This window comes from Fragaria vesca, linkage group LG6 (genome assembly GCF_000184155.1).
Source record: "Fragaria vesca subsp. vesca linkage group LG6, FraVesHawaii_1.0, whole genome shotgun sequence".
Classification (NCBI taxonomy): domain Eukaryota; kingdom Viridiplantae; phylum Streptophyta; class Magnoliopsida; order Rosales; family Rosaceae; genus Fragaria; species Fragaria vesca.
The window spans coordinates 13713959-13736571 of record NC_020496.1 but is presented as its reverse complement, the minus strand read 5'-3'; the positions used below and the strand labels follow the sequence as shown (position 1 = coordinate 13736571).

At 39.4% G+C, this 22613-nt stretch overlaps 2 protein-coding genes across 2 annotated transcripts; one reads left to right on the top strand and one right to left on the bottom strand.

Moving 5' to 3' along the window:
• The first annotated feature begins 4843 nt into the window (after window positions 1–4843).
• On the top strand, window positions 4844–9894 carry LOC101291349 (serine/threonine-protein kinase Nek6-like). Its single transcript, XM_004303012.1, has 15 exons — window positions 4844–4881; window positions 5002–5086; window positions 5229–5360; window positions 5617–5683; window positions 6153–6218; window positions 6350–6396; window positions 6824–6869; window positions 6976–7056; window positions 7171–7213; window positions 7318–7367; window positions 7692–7773; window positions 7865–7914; window positions 8025–8098; window positions 8190–8241; window positions 8329–9894. The coding sequence occupies exons 3-15, from the start codon at window positions 5242–5244 to the stop codon at window positions 9715–9717; spliced, it is 2166 nt and encodes a 721-aa protein (XP_004303060.1). The 5' UTR covers window positions 4844–4881; window positions 5002–5086; window positions 5229–5241; the 3' UTR covers window positions 9718–9894.
• Window positions 9895–14588: 4694 nt separating this feature from the next.
• Window positions 14589–15305, bottom strand: LOC101300172. The gene has a single exon (XM_004305332.1). It carries the CDS (start codon window positions 15303–15305, stop codon window positions 14589–14591), a length of 717 nt encoding a protein of 238 aa, XP_004305380.1.
• Window positions 15306–22613: the final 7308 nt, after the last annotated feature.

Genomic DNA, 22613 nt, shown 5'->3' with positions numbered 1-22613 from the left:
TCTTTGGGCAAACCCTCGATTTAAGTTTTGGGTTAAGAGTTGTTACTTTTTAGTTTGAAGTTGTAGAGTTTGTCGATACGAGTTCGTAGACATGCGGCACGCCTAAAATGGATGTCGTATGAAGAAGTTATGTTCAGAGGAAATTTGTTTCCGGGTTTGAAAAGAGTATAAGTAGAAAAATGTGTGTGGGATGTTTTTGGGAACCCTAAAAATAAGTCAGCCTCTCTTTTTTTCTCGCATCCCTCTCTTTTCTCTCTTCTCTTTCTTCTCCCCCTTCCTCTCCCGAGCTCTCCCGAGAGCACAACTTCCGCCGGAGCTAGCTCCGCCGTCTGGCCACCAATCGGACCGCCGCCGGTCCCGTTCGACTCCCACAGGTGCCCTCTTCAAGGCTGAGCAGCTGCTGCTCGGTGTGGGACGCCGGAAACAAAGTTTTCGGCCAGAAAAGGGGGCTACTATGCCACCGGTCTGAACCGCCGTATACGGCGGCGACAAGGGGCATCCTTAGGTGAGTTTTGATCCTCTCCTCCTCCTAGTAGTGTCTAGGCATAGATTGAAGTGAGTTTTTGAGGTTTTGAAGCCGGTTTTGCAGGTTTGAGGAGTGATTACGGGTTATAGTTTCAAGGCAGTTTCCGACCGGTTCCGGCCAAAATTGGTCGAAGTCTCAGGTATGAAAGTTGTTCCCCTTGCTTCAAGCTTCAACTTTGCTGTTGTGAGTTTCTCCTAATTCGAAAGTTTGGGGTGGCGCGTGGGGCCCACTCGCCGCCGCCGCCACTAGCGGCGCGTCCGGTTGAGTTGCGGCCTTAGTTTCCTGTGGTTAGCTAGTCATTACTGCTGTGAGTTTGTTGAGTGGTAGTGTGGCTAGTTTTTAAGCAATGTTGGCATGCTAGGACTTAAGTTTATTGGTGTTGGTTTGGTTGGGTTAGAGTTTAGGTTTTGAAGAGTTGAGGCAGCTCTATTGTGTCGTTGAGTTCAACGACTTTGGGAAGTTATCCTCCCTTGAGCTAAGGGTTAGTTTAAGGGTATTGTGTTATCCTTTACTACTTTGGTTTCTAAGGTTTTTAATTGTGTGATTTTAGGTGATTTGTGATTTTGTGATTGGCTTGCCTTCGTTAGGTTGGGGGTTTTACAGCAGGATATTTAGGTGAGTAAATCTCACCAAGGTTCACTTTCGAACCTAATATTATTATGGTCATATGATGATAATGATGATGATGTTGGATTTAAAAATATGCTTTTAATTATTTTAAAAATATATGAGCTTGATCGTCAACGGCTCATAGGTAAGATAAAATAAGTTTTCTTTAAATGCTATTTTGAGATTCATGTGATCATAATTTTCTTGATTATTGATAGATTATTCTTTTGGAATATCTTTAATTTGTTCATGTAAATATATCCATGTGGGAGGATATAATTTATGATGTGATATTGTGTTATTGAGAATAATGGTGTGATATTGTGTTGTTGAGAATAATGATGTGATATTGTGTTGCTGAGAATAATGATGTGATATTATGATTGTTGGATAAATAGCCAAACCCGGTTCCAAGCCCTTAATTGGGTGATTGGTTGTGGTTAAGATGCTATTTATCATTTTTGTGTTTGATATTAGACAGTCAAACCGAGTTCCAAGCCTTTGGCCGGGTGACTGGTTGCGGTTAGGAACAGAGCTCTAGTCCGTCTGTCAGTGTAGGTCATGGGAGATACTGTATGGTATCTGGGACCCATGGGTACACATAGTGTTGTTGTAGGTCATGAGGGGTATTTTATTAAATATCTGGGACTCATGGGAACATTTCTTGGGTAATGTGTTGGATGTGTGGTTTTTAATTATTGATCCAAATCTCTCTTGTGGAATATTGGATGTGATAAATGTTGTGTTATTTTTGAGTTTACTCATACGAGCTTTTTAGCTTACAGGGTTTATTGTTTACAACCCGGTGCACCAATTCTTGATGTAGGGGTTAGACCTGCAGGTGAGGATCAGCAGGGTTGAGGTGGAGGCTTAGTGGTAGGGTTTTTGTTAGGTTTTGGTTGTTCATTGTATATTTTTTTATATATTGGGATAGACAATATTAAACTCATGTGAGCGTTTCATTTTCTTGACTCTCAAGTTTATGTAAACAAGGAAATGTAATATTTAACTCAATTTGGAGTTGTGTGTAAATTAATATTCCGCATCGAGTTTATTTTCCTTGAATTTTGTTGAAACAGGTTTTGAGATTTTATTATTTTAAGTTATATCATGCCAAAATTTTTGAAAATTTCTTTTCGAAAATTGGGGTGTGACAACATGTGTTTGTTGTAGGTCATGGGAGATACCTAATTGGTATCTGGGACTCATATGGGTACATGTATATTTGTAAAAGTATTGGTTGTGTGGTTTTAACATTATTCTTAATTGTTGTCAATTAAATTCTTTGTTTTGAGTATCTTATGAACTATGCTTAATGCAGGAGATTCTTCAATCTTATTTGTGTGATTTTTAGTGAAATTTCTTGAACTATCCTTTTTGCAGGATTCACTTATGATTTTGATTATTTTGGGAATTGTTGTGTTTTCTTATTTACTCTCTTTTGAATTTTCTTATTTGAGGCGATTTCTGAACTAAGTTCTACAGCAGGAATTACTGGTTTTATCTTATGTGATGTTGGGTTGAGTTATTTTTGAAAGTTACTCATACGGGCTTTTTAGCTTACCGGGTTTGTTGTTTACAACCCGGTGCACCAATTCATGGTGTATGAGTTAGACCTGTAGGTGATGATCAGCATGGTTGAGGCAGTGACATAGTATCTAGGTTTTAGACGATGTACCATTCTTTGTATATTATGACAGTTTGTTTTTAAGCTCATGTGAGCGACTTTATTTTTACTACACTTTTGAAATTGATGTAATTATGGAGATATAATGTTTAATTCAGTTGATGAGTTGTTGACATTTATATTTCCATTATTTGAATTTAGTTTGGAAGTTGTTGAACAGGTTTGGGAGTGTTATTTTTCAGATATATCATGCCCAAATTTTTGAAAATTATCTTTCGAAAATTGGGGTGTGACATTCATAGAGCTTCTTGTTCTCGTTTTCTTTTCCTTTAGTTGCTCTGCTCGTTACAAACCGCGAGTATCGATATTGGTGGTGGAGAAACTACTATAAATCCTTGTCCACGAGATGGCACCGAAGCCCTACTTTCGTTTGATTAGAAGCATAGGTCAGCGTGCTACAACAACAACCCTACTACACTCCACATCCGCACGGTGACACACCCCGCATCACTAGAAGCATTTGGTACAATTACCTCTCTCTTCCTGCTGAGAAGCATGACCAAAACAGTTTTAAATGACAACAGCTTCTAAAATCTGATGCCAATGAATTGTAATTTTCAAACAAGCTGTTTTTTTTCTAAAATTTATATCAAAACTGATATTTTTGTTTTAAAAACGAAGTTATACCAAACAAGGCCTAACTTGATCTATGTACAAACAAGTGATGGACATAACAAGGAAGTATCGGCCGTTACTTTGTCCGGCGAATGAATTATGGCATTAGAAAACTGAAGAGTGAGAATGGGACTAAATTTTTAATTGAAATTATACAATCCCTCCAACAATGTGGACAAGCACAAATCAAAGTTTTTGCTTGGCAATTTATTTAAGGCAGACTACGTACTAGGGATAATATTTATTCTCACCTTATTCAAGATCGTTCATGTCCATTTTGTCACACTGATTTAGAAACTATAGACCATTTATTTTTTCTTTGTCCTTTTGCTAATGTTGTTTAGGCTCATTTTGTTATATCTTTCATTTCCACTGATTGGAATGACAAATTCATTGACTGGCTTTCTTCTTATATTTTCCCTTTAAGAACGTTTGACATGTCTAAAATTCTCTTTGTCTTCTATAATATTTGGCGTGCGAGAAATGATCTTATTTTTCGAAATAAGAATAAAGATGCTATACAAGTTTCATATCATGCTGCTACTATGTTTAAAAATTATTTCCCTAGTTCTAAACTTCCTAAATCTTCTAACCAGGATTTCTTAATATGTTGGCATCCTCCACCTTCTAATTTTGTTAAGTTGAATTTTGACGGTTCTGTTTTACATAACAAATATGCATATGCAGGTTTTGTTATCCGTACTCCTCATGGACACCCAATTGTGGCCTCTTCGAAGCAATTAGGCTTTTTAGACTTTCTTTGTGCAGAAGCTACTGCTCTTCGTGTTGGACTTCCAGCTACTTTACCACATAAGTTTTCACATATTCAAGTTGAAGGTGACTCTTAAGTTCTTATCAACATCATAGAGAACAAAACCAAAGTGCCTTGGAAGCTTTTTACTCTGGTTCATAATATTCGAGTCTTGGCTAGTCAATTTAGCTCAATCAGTTTTGCTCATATCTAGTGAGAAGGATATCTTGTCACGGATGCGTTAGCTAACCTTAGCCATCATGTTAGAACTGCCAATTGGATTGATGCACTACCGTATGCCTTTCAAAATGCATTCCTTTTGGACTTTTATAATTTAAGATTTTCTAAGAGGTTTTTTTTTTGTTAATTTATTTCTTTTATGAAAAAAGGGAAAAAAAGAAAAAAAAAGGAAAAACTCGCACGAGTGAGACTTATGACCCTCTAACGACAGTGACATCACAACTACGCGTGAAAACATTCTCTGGGGGTGACCTGCTGAGAAGGAAGACCAACCTGATCTATCTCTCTGGAACCTGAAAATGCAAGCAAAGCGTCTTCACTGACTACCTGTCACTTTAGCTTTCTCTTCAATTTGGTAGACAATCACTTCCCAATTAAGTATTTTTATATGCTTCTGTCCCTTACCATTTTCTTCACTTGAGGCTGCCCTTCCATTTTCTCTCTGCTTTTTTGGTAAGTTATCACACTCTCATATTGTTGCTTTACTTTAGCTTGTGGTTTCATTATTACAGTGGAATGTGGACTCTAGCTTTACTCTTATAAGATCTCTCTCCACTTGTTTTTGATATTCAGTATTCTCTAACACCCCAAGACTCCTGCTTTGAGGAGTTCCAGTTGCCAGTTGGAGCTTTACAAAACTGGGTTGTGCTTTGTTTTGGTATTTTGCAACTTTTTCTCTTCTGGGTCTTTTAGTTTTGGGTCAATTTTGGCTACAGAAGAAGTATATTTTGATGTGGAAGTGATTCCCTGAATTGGGTCGGCCATTGAAGCTGTGTGGACTTAGTTCTGGGTTTTTGAAGGTGTTAGGTGGCTATGGATACTGAGGAAGGTGAAATGAAGTCGAGGATGGAGGATTATGAAGTCATAGAGCAGATTGGGAGAGGGGCTTTTGGAGCCGCTTTTCTTGTTCTTCATAAGGGACAGAGAAAGAAGTACGAGTATTTTCTATAAACTTTTGTTTCTTGTTTTTGATGGAATCAGTCTTTAGTTAAGCATGCCCGTCTTGTTATATGCAAGATAATTTAACCGAAATCAGCAGGATAATTTTGCCGAAATTAGCAAGATAATTTTTTTAGTGTCTATGAGAACTAAAATTTCTCTAGTTGAATTTAGTTAAGTGGTATGTAGTTCATATTTCCCAATTTCATTTCATTATTGATTGTATCTATCTTTTATTTTCTTTATTAGGTATGTGTTAAAGAAGATTCGTTTATCTAAGCAAACGGAGAAGTTCAAACGCACAGCTCACCAAGAGGTGAAAACTGCTGATATATTTGTACATGTAGAACTGTGTGTCATCTCTCATTTTTGTTTTATATTGTTCCATTTTTTCTACAAGTTCTGTTCACAGTTAAAGGTTAAGCATTTGTTCTAAGAGGTCGAGCATAAGGTGTATGAGCTATCATCAGTACTGTCATTTTTTATATTCCATGTTTTGGCTGCTCTATACTCTGTTTAAATACCATGATTTGGTTATGTGACGGTCTCCTGTGAAGAATGTGCTTGAAACAATCTTCACACAAGCATGTTTTCCAGACATACATGTTGTGTATCTGAGTACAGAAGAACCATCCTTGATATAAATATGTACAGAATTATGATTAATCCTTGATTAATCTTCTTAGTTCACAATCCCAAGCTTTCTTATTGTAAATGCTCTGTTAGAACAAAAGCCATTGGAATGCATAATCTCACTAAAGGCATTCCTTCTAATTCTGTTGCAGATGGATTTAATTGCAAAGTTAAACCATCCATATATTGTAGAGTATAAAGATGCTTGGGTGGACAAGGTAAATGCCTGGCTCTTTTATATCTAAAGTTACTCACAATTTATACATGGCTCAACAACAGAAATCTGGCAATCTAGCAATTGTAACTATATGACTCCCTATATACAATGCTGAGCTTATATTATCTGTAGGGAGACTGCGTATGCATTGTAACTGGCTATTGCGAAGGAGGTGACATGTAAGTAACAATCATTTGTATTCAAACTCTCAATATGTTTCAGCTGGTATGATGATGCCCCCTTTGCTTAAAATGAGGAATTAAAACAATGATATTATTATTAAAATTATGATTTTTTGTTTTGCTTCTCTAATGAATTAAAAGTTTGAAATAGTATCTCGTATCTTTAAGTTTCTTCGAGAATAGTTTCGAGTTCAATAGCAATTACATGAGGTTCAGTGAGACAAAAATAATTTTTGTTACAAATATATGCTAGGCAATCTTATAGTGAAGTGTCTAATATCTTATCTATTGTTCCCTTTATGCCGTCATCAAGGACTTCGGTTTTCATCAATTCCTTTTTAAACTTACTTAAGTAGAAACTCTAGCACAATATTTAGTTATTTACCATGATTTATTGAATAACAAAAACTCATTTGTTTAACAGGGCTGAGATGGTAAAGAAGGCCAGAGGACAATTTTTCCCAGAGGAGGTATATACTGAAAATTGATAAACTTCGTTTATACACTTTATAATATAGCAACCAACTTCTCTTCGCTGTTATTATATATACATATGTATTTTTTTTTTTTTTGCAGAAACTTTGCAAATGGCTTACTCAATTGCTGCTAGCTATTGACTACTTGCACTCTAATCGTGTGATTCATAGAGATGTTAAGGTAATATACTATACCCAAATAGTAAACCCATTGTTTCACTGAAGAATTATCATGCATGTTGTACACTAGAGTTATCATGCATGTTGTATACTAATGTAAATGTATTGCTTACAGTGTTCAAATATATTCCTTACAAAGGATAATGGCATCCGACTCGGTACGTAAACTGATTGAAAAAAGAAGCAATATTTTGCTGCATTGAGTTTGGCTTCCCCTGTGATGATGTCTTAGTTGTCATGTATATTTTTCTCGACTTTGTAGGTGATTTTGGACTAGCAAAGCTACTGAATACAGAAGATCTTGCTTCATCGGTATGAACTCTCTCTCACTCATGTTTGATATTTCTTTGTCTGCGCCTACAGAACTGTCTCCTAAAACCCTCTCACCAGAAAATACTTGGATGACAAACTAGCGGATACTAGTACAAGCTTGGCTGTCTCTTTCTTCCCTCGCCAAGCACTAGATTCAACCATGTTTCTTAGATTTGATGAGGCCACCCACTCTTGGAGGGGGTCATTCCTCATCTTTCTTTGACTGAGCTCCTAAGACCAAGTTTAAACTTACAAGTTACAGCTACGTAGCTAAATCTATTTAGTTGCGTCCATTGATTTTTAATGCCTACATGTTCAACATAGGTTGTTGGAACTCCAAACTATATGTGTCCTGAGCTCCTCGCAGACATACCTTATGGCTATAAATCTGATATTTGGTCGCTTGGTAAGGCTACTTATTTATTGATTTGACAGGGAGTATCCATTATTTTATGTAGAAATAAAATTTTCCATGTTTCATCTCTATTGCTTTTCAGGGTGCTGTATGTTTGAAATTGCTGCACACCAACCTGCGTTTAGAGCTCCTGTAAGTATAAGCTTGACCTGTGGGTTTTATAAGCTGCCAGTAATGAAATTAAAACCTGTCTTTGTTTTAAATCTATGAGTAATTAAACTCTTAGATAACATCTCGAACAGGACATGACTGCGCTTATCAATAAAATTAACCGATCCTCCATTTCTCCTCTTCCAATTGTGTACTCTTCCACACTGTGAGTTGTAATTTTATTTCATCAGATATTATTATCTTATTACATGGGGCACTGTTATATTAATTTATATGGTACGACTTCCACATTACAGGAAACAAATTATCAAGAGCATGCTCAGGAAGAGTCCCGAACATAGACCAACAGTGAGTTAGTTAACCCCAAACTTTCAGGACATTAACTTTTTGTGACCAAAAATTATCTTTGCTAATACCACACATTTCTTGATTTAGGCTGCAGAGTTATTAAGGCATCCGCACTTACAACCATACCTCCTCCAATGCCGAAATGCATCTTCTGTTTTTCTCCCCGTATTTCCAATAAACAACTTGAAAGATAGAACTACAAGGAAATCACCATCTAGCAAGCCCATTGGTGGCAAAGACAGCCGAGACAAAGAAGCGGCAACACCTAAGCAATTGGAAAAGGTTCATCCATTTGAGATGAGACCTGATGTTATACACAGATATTCAATAAAAATTGCCAACCCGGTATTCACAGCTAGCACTGAAGAAAAGCTTGAAAATAAGAGGGTTGATCCTACTAGCTGTGCCGTGGAATCATCTAATGTCACTGCTGATCCAAAAGATGGGCCAATCGATCCACATGCGTATAATTGCAATGGAGATGACCAATCTGACCCTAATATCTACACTCTGGAGTTATCGAACACCACTGATGGATCAAAAGATGGACCAACTTATTCACAAGTGTCTGTTTGCAATGGAGATAAGCAAGCTGATTGTACTAGTCGTACTAGCTGTAGTCTGGAATTATCTAATACCAGTGATGGCTCAAAAGATGTGCCTACTGATTCAGAAGCATCTGTTTGTAATTCGGATAAGCAAGCTGACGCCATCACTCCCCAAAAGGAAATTATCGTGTTCGATGTTGAAACTACATCAGAGAGTACCCCAAATTTTCAGAATGAAGAACTAGAACCTGCTAGTACGAAATCCAGACAATTGCAAGAGGTTGCTCGCAAGACACTGAACTTTGAGGATGAAAAGACACATAAAAACCAAAAAGTTCTTGAAGTAGCTAGAATAGAAGGAGAGGGTGCTAAAGCAGAAAATTGCAGGGAATTGGCAATGGACAGTTCAGGCTGCACCGACAAAGTTGGTTCCCCCAATGATAATTGCTCGTCATCAGCTAAATCTGAGGTTGAACCCAGATATTGTTTACAAAAGGAAAGTTCTAAGGGACATTCTGAAGGTGGTCAAATGGATTGCTTGTCATCTGAAAGGAACAATGATACTTCAGCACATGGAGAGAAAGATGAAGTTGGAAGAAAGGCAGGTCATAGTAACAGCTCCATACATATTGAAAAAGAGGATGCTCGCATGAGTAATCAGGCACTCAGTGATGTCTCCTTACTGAGTACACTAACTGCAACTGGTGGTGATGATTCCAAGAGTGACTGGGAAAATCCGACCCAGCAAAGAGCCGATGCCTTGGAGTCCCTGCTTGAGCTATGTGCACGGCTACTAAAGCAGGACAAACTTGAAGAGCTCGCCGGGGTACTGAGACCATTTGGAGAAGATGCTCTCTCATCTAGAGAAACTGCTATCTGGTTAACGAAGAGTCTCATGTCTGCACAGAAAGATAATGGAGGATCCTAATTTTTGATACCGACTTGGCCATAATTTATGCAAAACTGTTCAAAAAGTGAGAGAAAAAGTATCTATTTTTATCATCTCGACTTAAATTGTTTGTAAAAAGAGTGGTGTGAATATTTAACATTAAACTTGGAAATAACAAGATTGCAGTTGTAAGAGGACATTGGCAATAGTTGAAAATGCATGAGTTTTCAATTTCTATACATACAATTTGGATCAACAGGTTGTTTAGTTAAATGTTGCTAGCCACAGAGATAGATTGTATGCCTAAACAAGTTACTCACATGGAATCATAAGGTAGTATAGATATTTCTTCTAATTTCACTCGATTAGCAATCCACGCTAGATGTTTTTTTTTTTTCGGTAAAAGCAAATAAGAATGGATTACAATCTGAGAAGTGTAAATTTCACCTCCCATTTTATACGGCCATTGAACAAAAAGTAGAAAGAATCCAGGCTACTCAATCTAAGTAGCTTATACATAACCGGCATTCTACCCCCTTGATCAGTACATGAACTATGAATACAGACCATTTCTTCTCTTGGGAATCCCATCCTCCCGATACATTTGTGCTCTCATCGTCTTCATTGTCTTTTCATAAAAACTCTTGCTCTCTGAGCATACTCTGAGCTTACTGCAAATAGTAGGCAAAGAAGGAAAAAAGGAAGGCACCAGCAACGGGCATCGTAGTGGCAGCGTTTGACGGGGCATGAGCATGAGTTTCTGAGGCCTTGGGGGCAGCTGATTCCTTGGGACTGGCAGCTGTCTTGGAGGTCTCCTTTGCCAAGGCAATGCTGACAAAAGCAGCAACGACAATGAGGGCAAGGAAAATCTTCTTCATGTCCATGGTGATAATGAGAGGTGAAAATGAGTGGATAATCCAACTGCTGCCTTAGAGATTAATATGAAGTTCTTAATTTTCTCGTTTTGCTGACTGCAGGAGCTGAGGATTGGGAAGGAAATGGAGAATGTGATTTATATCGAATTGTTTGTTTAATTTAGAAAGAAACAGTTTTAGTGGGTTAAGAATAGATTCTCGTGTGTTTGGTGTTGCATTGTACAAGGAATTATCAAACAATGTTCAGCATGAGTGGTCGGAAACAATCTAAATCAATAATTTTTTTAAAGCTTCAATCCATTCCTCGTATTTCGATTTTGTACTTTGGTGCATGGTGTGTATGCTTGAAACCATGATATGAATCCCATATGGGAAAACGTGACACCTTATTTGTGGGTTTATATGGGTGTAGGTCACTCCATCCATTACCAATTGTTTTTGGAAATGAACTTCGTAATACTTTATTATGGTATCAGACCAGGTTACCTATGTCTACATGTAAATGTAGGGACAGATCTTAGTACAAAGCTAATCAAATTTATACATGTTTAGACTTTTTGAATCAACAAATATGTTAGTTAATAGCCCAGCCAAAGTGTTTGATTTATGCATTAATTATCTTAAATTAAGTGCTAATTTTTATCTCTGATAAAAGATTCTCTATCAACAATGAGATTGATCGAGTTCCAAACTGTTTGCTCATTCTTTTACTAATTACATATAGAAATAGTTATTTGTAAAATAATTTTTTTTAAATAAAAGTTCATGTGATAGATTTTAGCCCAGGGCATTTCACAATCCTGGCTCCGTCTTTGTGTAAATGCGAAACGGCCACACGGATTCCACGTCACTCAAAAGTTGTTTATGTGTATGGCTTGAAATTCGCCACACGGGCGAGACCTTTATAAGGGTTTGATTATGATCTGAATTTAAATCCCGGCCACGTGTAATGTACTATTATTAAGATTAAGTCAATATCACCCTCTCTCTCTCTCNCTCNCTCTNCTGTCTGTACTACTACTACTACGTACGTACGTACGTACGTACGTTAACGTTACGTTACGTTACGTTACCGTACGTACGTACGTACGTACGTACTGTTACGTACGGTCGGTTAACCTTACGTAAACGGTAACGTTCCTTAACCGGGTACTTTAAAACCCGGTAGTTTAACCGTTACCGTTAACCCGTTAACGTTACGTACCTTACCGTTACTACGTACGTACTAAGTACTACGTACTACTACCGTACTAACGTTACTACCCTTACGTAACTACTTACTTACTACTTACTCTCCTCTCTCTCTCTCTCTCTCTCTCTCTCTCTCTCTCTCTCTCTCTCTCTCTCTCTCTCTCTCTCTCTCTCTCTCTCCACATATATATTGCGACAAACATATCATGAAAGCCTTGCTTAATTCCTCTATTGTGGAGTTTTGTTATCTAAGATTTCTTAATGATAATTATCCTATATTTTTTCAAAATTCATAATCAATCGCCCAAACATTGAATTATTTGTGTTTATGGAATTGGTTTTGACAAAGAAATCTTCTTCATCGAGCCCTGCAACATACCCAAAGCTTTTATTGTACTTTTTAAACTTTTATTGTGCGGTAGGAGAGCTTGTTGTTAGCCAAAAAGTCACATTCAAGTATAAGGGGTACAAGTAATAGTATAGAGATTTAAGAAACGTTGTCGAACCCACGAAGATAGGATTCCTTTCACTAGCTAGGGTGTTAACCTCAAAAAAGCTAGAATATGCAAATATACAATTACAAACCTAAACACACAAGGAAATCTAGGCTCATAGTGAGTATGTGCAAATAGAATCGTGATTCGATTTTGGTTTTTCGAAGTGGTGCTAACTAAATTAAACTAAATTACTCTAAACTAAACTAGTGATCTAATGGATGGTGTTAGGATTTGGATTGTCTACCACTAACCTTTCTTGCAAGTATTGGTGCAAATCAATATGAATGATGCTAAGCTAATCAACTAATTTCTCTCTTTGCATCCCTCTCGTTCTCAGGTATGACAAGGGACATGCTCATTTTGTGGTTTCAAGCAACCCCTCTCGGGTATAGTGCTCAACTACTTAAGTCATGCATTTCAATCCGGTTAGGCATCTAATGCATTACCCTAAATGCATAAAGTTTGGAGATGAAGAAACTATGCAAACCAACCAAACTTATCTTTAAGTGATTGTAATTCACAACCCCTAACATTTAAAGGTTACCAAGCTCTAAACATTATCATGTCATGACAAACACACATACTCAAAGTGGTAAACTCTAAGTATACGCATTCAACTCTTGAACTAGCACGTAAAAATGTTAACTAAATTGCATCACATCACATTATAGCATCAATTCATATAAGATTGGTTAGGGCTTTCAACCCTGACCCCAACAAGGTACTACTCACTTATAATTACATAAACAAATTTCATAACCAAATCAAACATCAAATTGAATCTAGAGTAAAAAAGATAGAGTTGGCTTAGTGGTGTGTCGATTTGTCCCCAAGCTCACGTCTTGGTGGTGGTGGTGATGGTGTGATTCCCTCTCCTTCGTGCTCTTGAAGATTTGAGGATCAAAGGTAGTGAAGCTAGATCTATGTTTTGTGTGAATAGGTAGAGTGGTTGGAGAAAATGATAGAGAAAAGAGAATGGAGAAATGGGGTAGTAGTGGTGGTGTTAATGGAGGTTTAAGATTAGAGATGGTGGTGGTGATGGAGGAGATGGAGTTTTGTTAGAGGAAGAAGATGAGTTTGGATTTTGGGAGAAGAAGATGGAGGTGTATGGTGGAGAGAAAGCAGAAAAAAGGTAAAAATGGTGAATGGGTGGATGATGGTTGGTGAATGAAGGGATGCTTAAATATAAAAAAGAGATGAGTGGAAATGGGAGAGAAGAAGAGCCAAAACAGTCCCTCCCTTTGCTCCTCACATATGGAACAATGTGATGGAGTGAAAATGTGAGTTTTGGTGATTAAAGTCAAGGGGACACACATGGGAGAGATGGTGTGTGATTGGAGTAGAGAAATGATGAAAAGACATGACGAGTAACCCGTACTAATACATAGCATGTTTTTGTTGGAGATTATGAACTAATGAGCAAAAGGATGAGTGAACATGGTGTGGGAAGAGAGGAGAAACAGATGGAGTTGGTTTTGAACCAAAAGCCATGAGATTTGGTTATGATTGAATGATGATGAATGGGTGTAATGGAACACTCGTCCTTCTTGTTCTTCCATGAATATGGCTGGAATAGATATGGCACCACCGTGAGTGGTGGTGCACTGCTACTTGTGCCACCAATAGTGGTGGTTCACCGGAATCCGGAATTTAATTTTTGCTCCAAAATTAATTGTCATTCTTCTTATCTCCAATTCTCCACTTCTAAGCCAAAAATGCATGTTTTCTTCGCTCTTGCAATATTCCTAGACAAATAAACAAATGATTTAGTGATAGCTCAAATGAACTCAACAACAAGTTAAAATCCATATTTAGGGGAATGTAAATATATGTAAATTATGGTCTAACACTTGTTGAGGCAAGTTCAAATTCAAATATGAATTTTTGTTGAGGCAAGTTCAAATTCGAATATGAATTTGGGTTCAAAGATTTTTCTTGGTTTGAGTTGGATTCGAAGCCAAGTTTAAATGGGAATTGCGTAGAGTCAATTTGCGTTGGGATGACCTCCTTCATAACCCATTCCCCTACCTGGAAACTTATGTGCTTGACCCGCTTATTGTAAAAACGCGCTTCATGCTGCTTGTTTTTCAAATTGGCCAAGTGTGCTTTGATTCGCTTCTCTTCTAACAAGTCATTGTCGAGGAGAAGTCCCTCTTCATTTGTGGCAGCGTCAAACAACTCCACTCTAGCTGTTGGGTGCATGATTTCCACAGGAAGAATCGCTTCGGCTCGACAAGTTTGGCAGAACGGTGTTTCCCCTGTTGCTTTGGTTAGAGTTGTATGGAGCGCGCACAGCACCTCCGGCAGTTTCTCTGCCCACAACCCCTTTGCTTCATCCAGCTTCTTTTTAAGCAGTATCTTGATTTTCTTGTTGGCGGCTTCCACTTGGTGTTTGACAGGGAATGTGCCACTGAGGCAAACCTGATCTGAAGCTCTTTCTCCGCCGTCCAACTAATGAGCTGCTCATTGTTGAATTGTGCCCCGTTGTCAGTGATGATTGTGTTGGGGACCCCAAAGCGGCAACAGATGTTCTTCCAAATGAACTTCTTGACTGATGTGTGTTGATTTTAATGAGCGATACAGCCTCTATCCACTTACTGTTGTAGTCGATCCCCACAATGATGTATCCGAACTGACTCTTGGCAACCGAAAGCAACCCCACTAAGTGTATTCCCCACATGGATCCTATCAAGGGTCCTACTATGATTGATAACAGTTTTGCGGGTGCTCTTGTCATTGTGGCAAACTGGCGGCACTTGAAGCAGCCTTTAGCTACTTCCTCTGCATCCCCCGCCATTGTTGGACAAAAGTATCCGTACTTGATTGCCTTGTTTGCTAGGGAGCGGTGACTTGAGTGGTTGCCCCCGTCTCCACCATGAATCATGTTCAACACATCTTTGCCTACTTCTGTAGTGATGCATTTTAGATGTGGAAATTTTAGACCCTGGCGGTACAACTTGCCTTCCATTATGTTGTACTGTGTTACTCTTCTGATAAGTGTTTGAGCAGCTAGCTTGTTCTCTAGGAGCGTGTCATGCTTCTTATATGCCAAAATCTCATCCATCTAGGATGGGCCTACGTCTATGTGTAAGATTTCCGCTAATGTTTTAGTGATAGATGACTTGTCTATGATTTCCACCTTTGTGTCATTCATGTGTTAATGAGGTTGAGCAGTTGCCACTCGTGCTAGTGTGTCCGCTTCTGCGTTCTTCGCTCTTGGGATATGAGTAATGTTGTGAAACTGAAACTTTCCCAGCAAAGCCTTCATGTAGCCTAAGTAAGGAATTAACTGAGAATCCTTGGCCTGAAATGACCCACTCACCTAGTTGATGACCAGCTAAGAATCATTGAAAATATTTATATCTTTTGCCCCTGCGTCAACCGCTAGCTACATTATTGGAGGCTTTGAAATTGAATTTTAGGACGTACTCTAGCTTAAGTCCCCCTGGTTCGATTAAAATGATTCTTGCTCTGCTAGCCTTAGCGCAAGCAGATCCATGTACATACAAATTTCACTTTGATCGCTGCAGCTCGGGCTCTTTGGTTAGGCTTGTGGGTCTCTCAGTTCCTGAGACCGTCTTGTTGACTTCCATAGGGTATCCCTCCATTCCTGTCAATTATTGCTATGAAATCTGCCACCGGTTACCCTTTCATGGCAGTTCTAGGCTTGAACTCGATGTCAAACTCACTAAGCTCAATGGCCCATTTGCTTAATCGCCCGAAATGCTTTGGACATTGTAGCACTTGTTTCAATGCATGGTTGGTTGGTCAAGACATGAATTGTGTGAGCTTGGAAGTATTGGTGCAATCTGCGAGCGGGCAGCCATAATTAATGCTAATGCCAACTTTTCAAGGGTCGGTTATCTTGTCTCAGGGCCGTTCATACCTCTGCCAGCGTAGAACACGGGCAGCTTTGCCTCTACTCTTCTGACAATAGCCGAACTGATTGCTATGCTTAAAACTGCCAAGTATAAATAGAGCGTTTCCCCTTGCTTGGGGTTTGACAGTAGCGGAACATAGGCTAAATAGTCCTTCAAGCCCTAAAATGCAGCCTCACAATCTAGTGTCCAATCAATAAGCTTTCGTGTTGGCCTTGAAATGAAGCGCGACAAAGCTGTTAACCTTCCTTGCAAGATTCAATCTCCTCCTTCTTTTCGGGGCGTTACATGTCCAGGTTCGCTTTGATCTTGGTAAGGTTTGCCTCAACACCTTGCTCGCTAACAATGTAACCAAGGAATTTGCTTGAGGTAATCCCAAAAAAACACTTCTTCGAGTTCAACCGCATGCCATACTCCAGCAAAATTAGAAAGATCGTCTTAAGGTTGCCAACATGGTCTTCTGCCTTGAGGCTCTTGACTAGCATGTCATTCACATACACCTCTATGATACATCCTAAGTGTTTAGCGAACATTTCTGTTACGAGCCGCTGGTAAGTAGTGCCGGCGTTTTTCAATCCGAAAGGCATGGCCACATAGCAATAGAGTCCTTTATTCATTGTGAAAGTGGTGTTTCTTGATCCGAGACTCGCATCCTTAGTTATATTTGGAGTAAGCGTCCATCATGCTTAACAACTTATGGCTCGCTATTGCATCCACCAACTGATCAATTCTAGGCAGCAGGAAACTATCCTTAGGGTAGGCCTTGTTGAGGTTCTTGTAATCAACACACATTCTCCACTTCCCGTTTGCCTTGTGTACCATCACTACATTGGAAAATCCGTCTAGGATAATGAACCGGGCGGATGAATCCCATGTCTAGCAGCTTATCCACTTCTTGCTTCATGGCGGCATACTTCTCTTCATCAAACGCTCACCGCTTCTGCTTGACGGGTAGAGCAGACGGTTTGATGGCTAGCTCATGCTTGATTACATCTCTAGAAATGCCAGGCATGTCAGCGTAAGAACATGCAAACGCCTTATAGTTCTCTTTCAAGAATTGGATGAGTCCGTGCGCCACCACTGGGTCCAACTGTGTTCTGATATTCACCTTCCGCTTTGGGAACTCTTCAGAGATGCTGCCTGCTCGTACCGATGTGTCAATATCGGGCATTTTGGGGGCATACTTCTTATCTTGCTCTCTTGGGTCATCAACCTTATATGTTAGCTCTCTTCCACCTAAAACTGATAGGATCTCTCTTCTCTTATTTGCCTATATGATGGATGTCATGTAGCATTCACGCGCTACTATGTGGCTTCCCCTGACCACTCCCATTCCATGAGGAGTTGGGAACTTCATTAGTAGCATGTTGCCCGCTATGATGTACTTCATCTTGTTCAGAGTTGGCCTATGATAAACTGGGCGTCGATCTTTGCGGTGCAAGGAGCGGTTCCAATTTAGACGGACATCATGTCGGATCCAAGCAGCTGAACAATGTCCCCTGAGAAGCTGAGCAGCGGTTCATGGTCTTGGACCAACTTCTTTTCCGAGCGCTCTAACTTCCTGTGACAAGATCTGAACATGATATTAACCACTGAGCCGCTATCAATTAACACACTGCTCACACTGAAAACATCAATGATAACGATGTCACTTAGAAACAGGTCGTTGCAAGGACCGTTGACCCTGGGCTCCTCCTTTTCTGAAAACTTAATAGGCTTATATCCTTGCTTCGTCATCTTGACCGTGCGGTCATATGAGATGTGATATATACTTCTGGGGTGGTTAGCTCTTACTTACCGCTTCTTACTCATGATAGACATGTTAGTCAGTGGCGCCCCACCATCAATCATGTTAATCCGCCTGAGTTCCACACTTGCTACCACATTCACTTGCTGTTGGCACCCCGCTGGCCTTTCTAGCTTGCCTTATGCATTTGGTCCAAAGTCCTCTGGAGGTGCCTGCACTCTCCAGTGTTATGGCTTGTGTCCTCATGGTGTCTACACCAACGACCGCCGATTATGTCTTTCCTTGGGAACTAGACTAGCGACGAACGAGGCTGCACTCTCCAGCTTGAGCCGTCTCGATAGCTTTTGCTAGAACCTCATCATATGAGGTGATCAGAAACTGTTAACAAGACCCTCTTTAAATGCTGCCAAAGCTGTCTTCTTATTGAAGTCCTTATACTTTGATGTTGTTGACTGCCATCTATTGACAAACGAGAGGAGTGTGATTCGCCCTACCGTTATTTAACCTTAAATAATCCTTCGGCTTCTTGACCTCCTTCCGCTTTTAAGATAAACCTGGAAAGGAAAACATGCCTTAATTCTTTGAAGGAATCAACGAAGTTAGGCAGTTGTTTGAAGAACCAACTCATGGCTTCTCCCTCCAGCGTTTCACTTAACAATTGACATTGTGTGGCATCGTAATATTCCCTCATGTTTGTTACTTTCTGGAAGCTGTATATATGGGCATATGGATCATAGTTTCCGATGTAGACGGGCATCTTTAGGGCTTTGAAATTTATCGGGCAGGTTGTTCTCCTGATACAGCTTGTAAACGGGTCAAGCCTTGTGTTGAGCAATCGGTTCCCACTTCTAGGAGCGGTCTGTTGTACTATCTTCCGTTCAAGTTCCATCAGTCTTGTCAACAACTGGGCAATTGCATCTTGATCCGCTCCTTGTTGATGTTGGCTATCTCTTGTGAGCCGCTTAGGAGAAGGTGCCCGCCTACCGGCCAGTTTGTTTGGGCGGAGGGGAATGTCGATGTTTTCTATCCATTGATGGCTGAACTGTGCTCCTATTCCACTGCTTCTTCGAGAACTGTATGCGGTTGATTCGTTGTCTCTTCTTTCATGCATCTTTTCCAGCTTCGCCCTCATCAACCAGAGGTTTTTCTCTAGAGCCGCCCGGGCCTGCTTTTCTGCAAAAAGATCTTTCATTACTAAAGCCAACCTTGCCTCTACATCACTGACAGAAGCTTGGCCCGCTGCCCTTAGGATCAGGGCTTTGATAGGTGCATTTTATGCAACGTTCTTAATGTATTTCCGACCCTATTTAGTTATGTAATTCCTTTAACAATATTGATTTTAACTTAGTTTGTGTTTTTAGGTCACAAATAAAGCCGAGGAGCACAAAAGAGGCAAAAGAGGAGAAATCTTGAAGGAAAGGAATCCATATGGCGCAAGGAAAGAAATCAGAAAATCTGCCAGGAATAGTCAGTCAACTTCGATAGAGAATTGTGATCAGCTCACAACGATCCAGGAGATGAACTTTATATCAGCAGAAAGCTAGCAGAACTTTTCGCAGATCGTCAATAGCTATTTTGGTGACCAAGTTATGACCGTTTGAGTGACCAAAGGTCAGTCTGCCCGAATTTCTGATTTGGACCGGAACTTCAATTTTAAGGCCCCAGACCACAACGGCGAGCCCATGGACGAAAATTAAAGGTTCTCTAACCCTAATAGCAGCTGTTCATATGTTCTCTATATGTATGAGGAGTTGGAGACGTGAAAGGGTCGCTCTTGGCCGTAGAAAAACAACGTCTTTCATCTCCTTCAGAAATTCTTCTCTAAACACAAACCCTAGTTTTAGGATTTCTCTTGCTGTGCCTTCTCCTCTGTAATTCTCAGCGTAGTTCCTTGTTTCAATACTCAAAGTGTAATCTAAACTCAGACCTCATGTTTTCTTTTATTATCTATTCAATTACTTTAGTTTGTTTCCATCTCTCTTATTCGTTTGTGTTCATGAGTTGGATTTTTGATTGAGTTTGTTCTTATAATCATGAAAATCAGATCTGTACACTTGAGTTGTTGGTGTAATTGATGATGCTTTTGATGATCTAAATTATGTTTATATGTGTGATTGACAACTTATGACTTGTTCTTAATCAATATGTGCCATTGTTTGTGTTAAGTCCGCGTCGGTAAACATGAACTAGAATGGTAAGGAGTTATAGGTTGCATGCTAGGATGTCTTTGAAGTCCGCGTCGGTGAATTACATTCTAACATGTTCAAGTTCTTCCTTTGATCTATTTTGGATATGAAGTCCGCGTCGGTACATATCTATGAGAGGTTAGAAGGGTTTTAAGTAGTTAAGTCCGCGTCGGTAAATTACTTGAAACATGGAATTTGATTCGTTTCTCCATATGCATGATTTAGGTTGTTAGGGTTGAAATTACATAGCTACTTGATTATATGAATCTGATTTAGTGTTTTCTTGTGTGCAAAGAGACGATCACATGTATATAGTAGCTTAGGTTTTTGTTTCTTTTTAGTTTAGGATTTTCGTCACTCTTCTGTTCTCTGTTTTCTTTTATTTTATTTTCGTATCAAACGATCTCCGAATCCCCTGAAAATTTGTACAGTAGTTCCCCTGTGTGTCTAGTAGATCTCTGTAAATTTTCATATTTTTCTGAGTAGTTTAGGTTAGGTTTTTAATTAGGTTTTCGACTGCTATTCTATGGAACAGTAGCTACTTTTGTAAATTGTTTAAATGTTTTATTACTTGTTAATATTTGTTGTGTTTTTCTAACGCTTTGTTTTGCAAGGTACCCTCAATCCCCGGCCCTATACGATACCCTACTTACTCAATGCTACTAACGATAAAAAGGGTTTATTTGATGCAGATTTTGCACCCGTCAGGCTTCCCCCTCAAGAGTCGGGGTTATCACATCTTCGCCCTCCATTAGAGAAACTTAAAACCTTCGCTATCTTCGCCTATTTCTCTGTTGAGTGGGAGCGGCAGCTATCCCCTCTTCGTTAGTCATGCTGATACTACATGTGAAACCTTTTGCTCAAGGATTCCCACAGACTGTGTCAATGTTGATGCAGTAAATTAGCGGCTTGCTAATCCACTTGCAACAGATGTAAGAAGTACCGCTCGGGATTGTAGGAGTAACTGGTTCTCCAAGATCTCTCAATAAGAGCAACGGATGACATCAGGAGAGGAGACCGCTTCTCGCGGTCTTCAACGCTTCGATGCCTAAGTCAGTTGGCTTGTCGACAAGTAACGGCAAGTAAATAAAGTATGCGTAGTCTATAAAGAGAAGTAGAGGTACCACTTATAGATTCGGAGGGTGAGAAGTTTCTGCTCGTCGATGTGGGATTGTTATCTCTCCAAGTGCTCTGTCAGGTAGTTTTAGTGGAGCGCGTGGAGGCGTGTCTAGCCACCTGTTGGGGAGCGGTTGACTGCGACTGAAAGTTGTTGCTGCTGTCTTGACTGTAACGGCTATATTGTGAGCGAGTATGGCGGTTATGCCCAGCTTAAGCGTGTCCAAAGTATGTTGGTTAGGCATATATATCTACAATTTAGTGATAGCTCAAATGAACTCAAAAACAAGTTAAAATCCATATATAGGGGAATGTAAATATATGTAAATTATGGTCTAACACTTGTCGAGACAAGTTCAAATTCAGATTCAAAATTTTTATTGGTTTGAGTTGGATTCGAATTTGCGTTGAGCCAAGTTTAAATTGGAATATGATTTTTTTTAAGTAAATAAATGATTAGAAGATATTAATTCTTTGAAGATAGACGATGTAGAGAATAAGTCTCATCCTCAAGCCCGAGGGAGAATGGTCTACCCTGCAACGAATCTACCCCTTCTCTTTATTTAAAATTTATTAAATAAAATAAAAGAGAAATACAAATGTATTTTTAGGAGTATAGACAACCCAATAAGAAAATGATACAACTCAAACTGAAAACTTGACAAACAATTACAACTGAAAAGAACAACCAACCGACCCTAATTTACTATAACCAAGCAAAACGTAACAAAATCTATGAGCTGCTGTGGAAGACAAATCCCACCATCTATAACCAACGTATAGAGCACCAAAGTTGGCCAAAGCAGCTTTCACAGTATGTATTGCCTTCTCTGTATATGTTAGTGACTTTAAACCTCATATGCCGAATGATAAATAAACAATTATTCTATGTCGTCCTGAGCCTCCATCCTGAGCCTCCATGGAATTACGAAGGCTTTCTGAAATAATACACCACAAGTGAGGAGTCTGGGTTCATCGTTTTGCCCAATCAATCTGCAAGGCATCAATTTGCAGTGGTTCAATAACCGCTAGCATCTCTGCGTCAATAACACTTGGAACCTCCACTTTCTTAACAAAATCCCCTAGAATAAGACCATCATGATCTCTGAAGATACCTCCAAATTAAGCCCACTGTACAGAGTCAGGAAAATAACTATCTTTGTTAATTTTGAACCAGTTAATAGGTTGGGAAACTCATTGAGCATGAGTATATTCAGGAGCTCTCAATCGTAAATTGGAATATGAATTTGGGTTGATAGATTTTTCTTGGTCTGAGTTGGATTCGAATTTGCAGTCTTGCATTTGTAAACTTGTTGGTCGTCAGGAGAGAGAGAGAGAGAGAGAGAGAGAGAGAGAGAGAGAGAGAGAGAGAGAGAGAGAGAGAGAGAGAGAGAGAGAGAGAGTAGTAGTAGTAGTAGTAGTAGTAGTAGTAGTAGTAGTAGTAG

Bases quoted from the DNA above. Each gene is read 5' to 3' on its own strand.
- LOC101300172 (XM_004305332.1), bottom strand. From the start codon at position 15,305: ATGGATGAGATTTTGGCATATAAGAAGCATGACACGCTCCTAGAGAAC.
- LOC101291349 (XM_004303012.1), top strand. From the start codon at position 5,242: ATGGATACTGAGGAAGGTGAAATGAAGTCGAGGATGGAGGATTATGAA. The intron at 5,361-5,616 runs GTACGAGTATTT...TTTCTTTATTAG, and splicing joins CATAAGGGACAGAGAAAGAA to GTATGTGTTAAAGAAGATTC. The intron at 8,099-8,189 runs GTGAGTTGTAAT...TCCACATTACAG, and splicing joins ATTGTGTACTCTTCCACACT to GAAACAAATTATCAAGAGCA.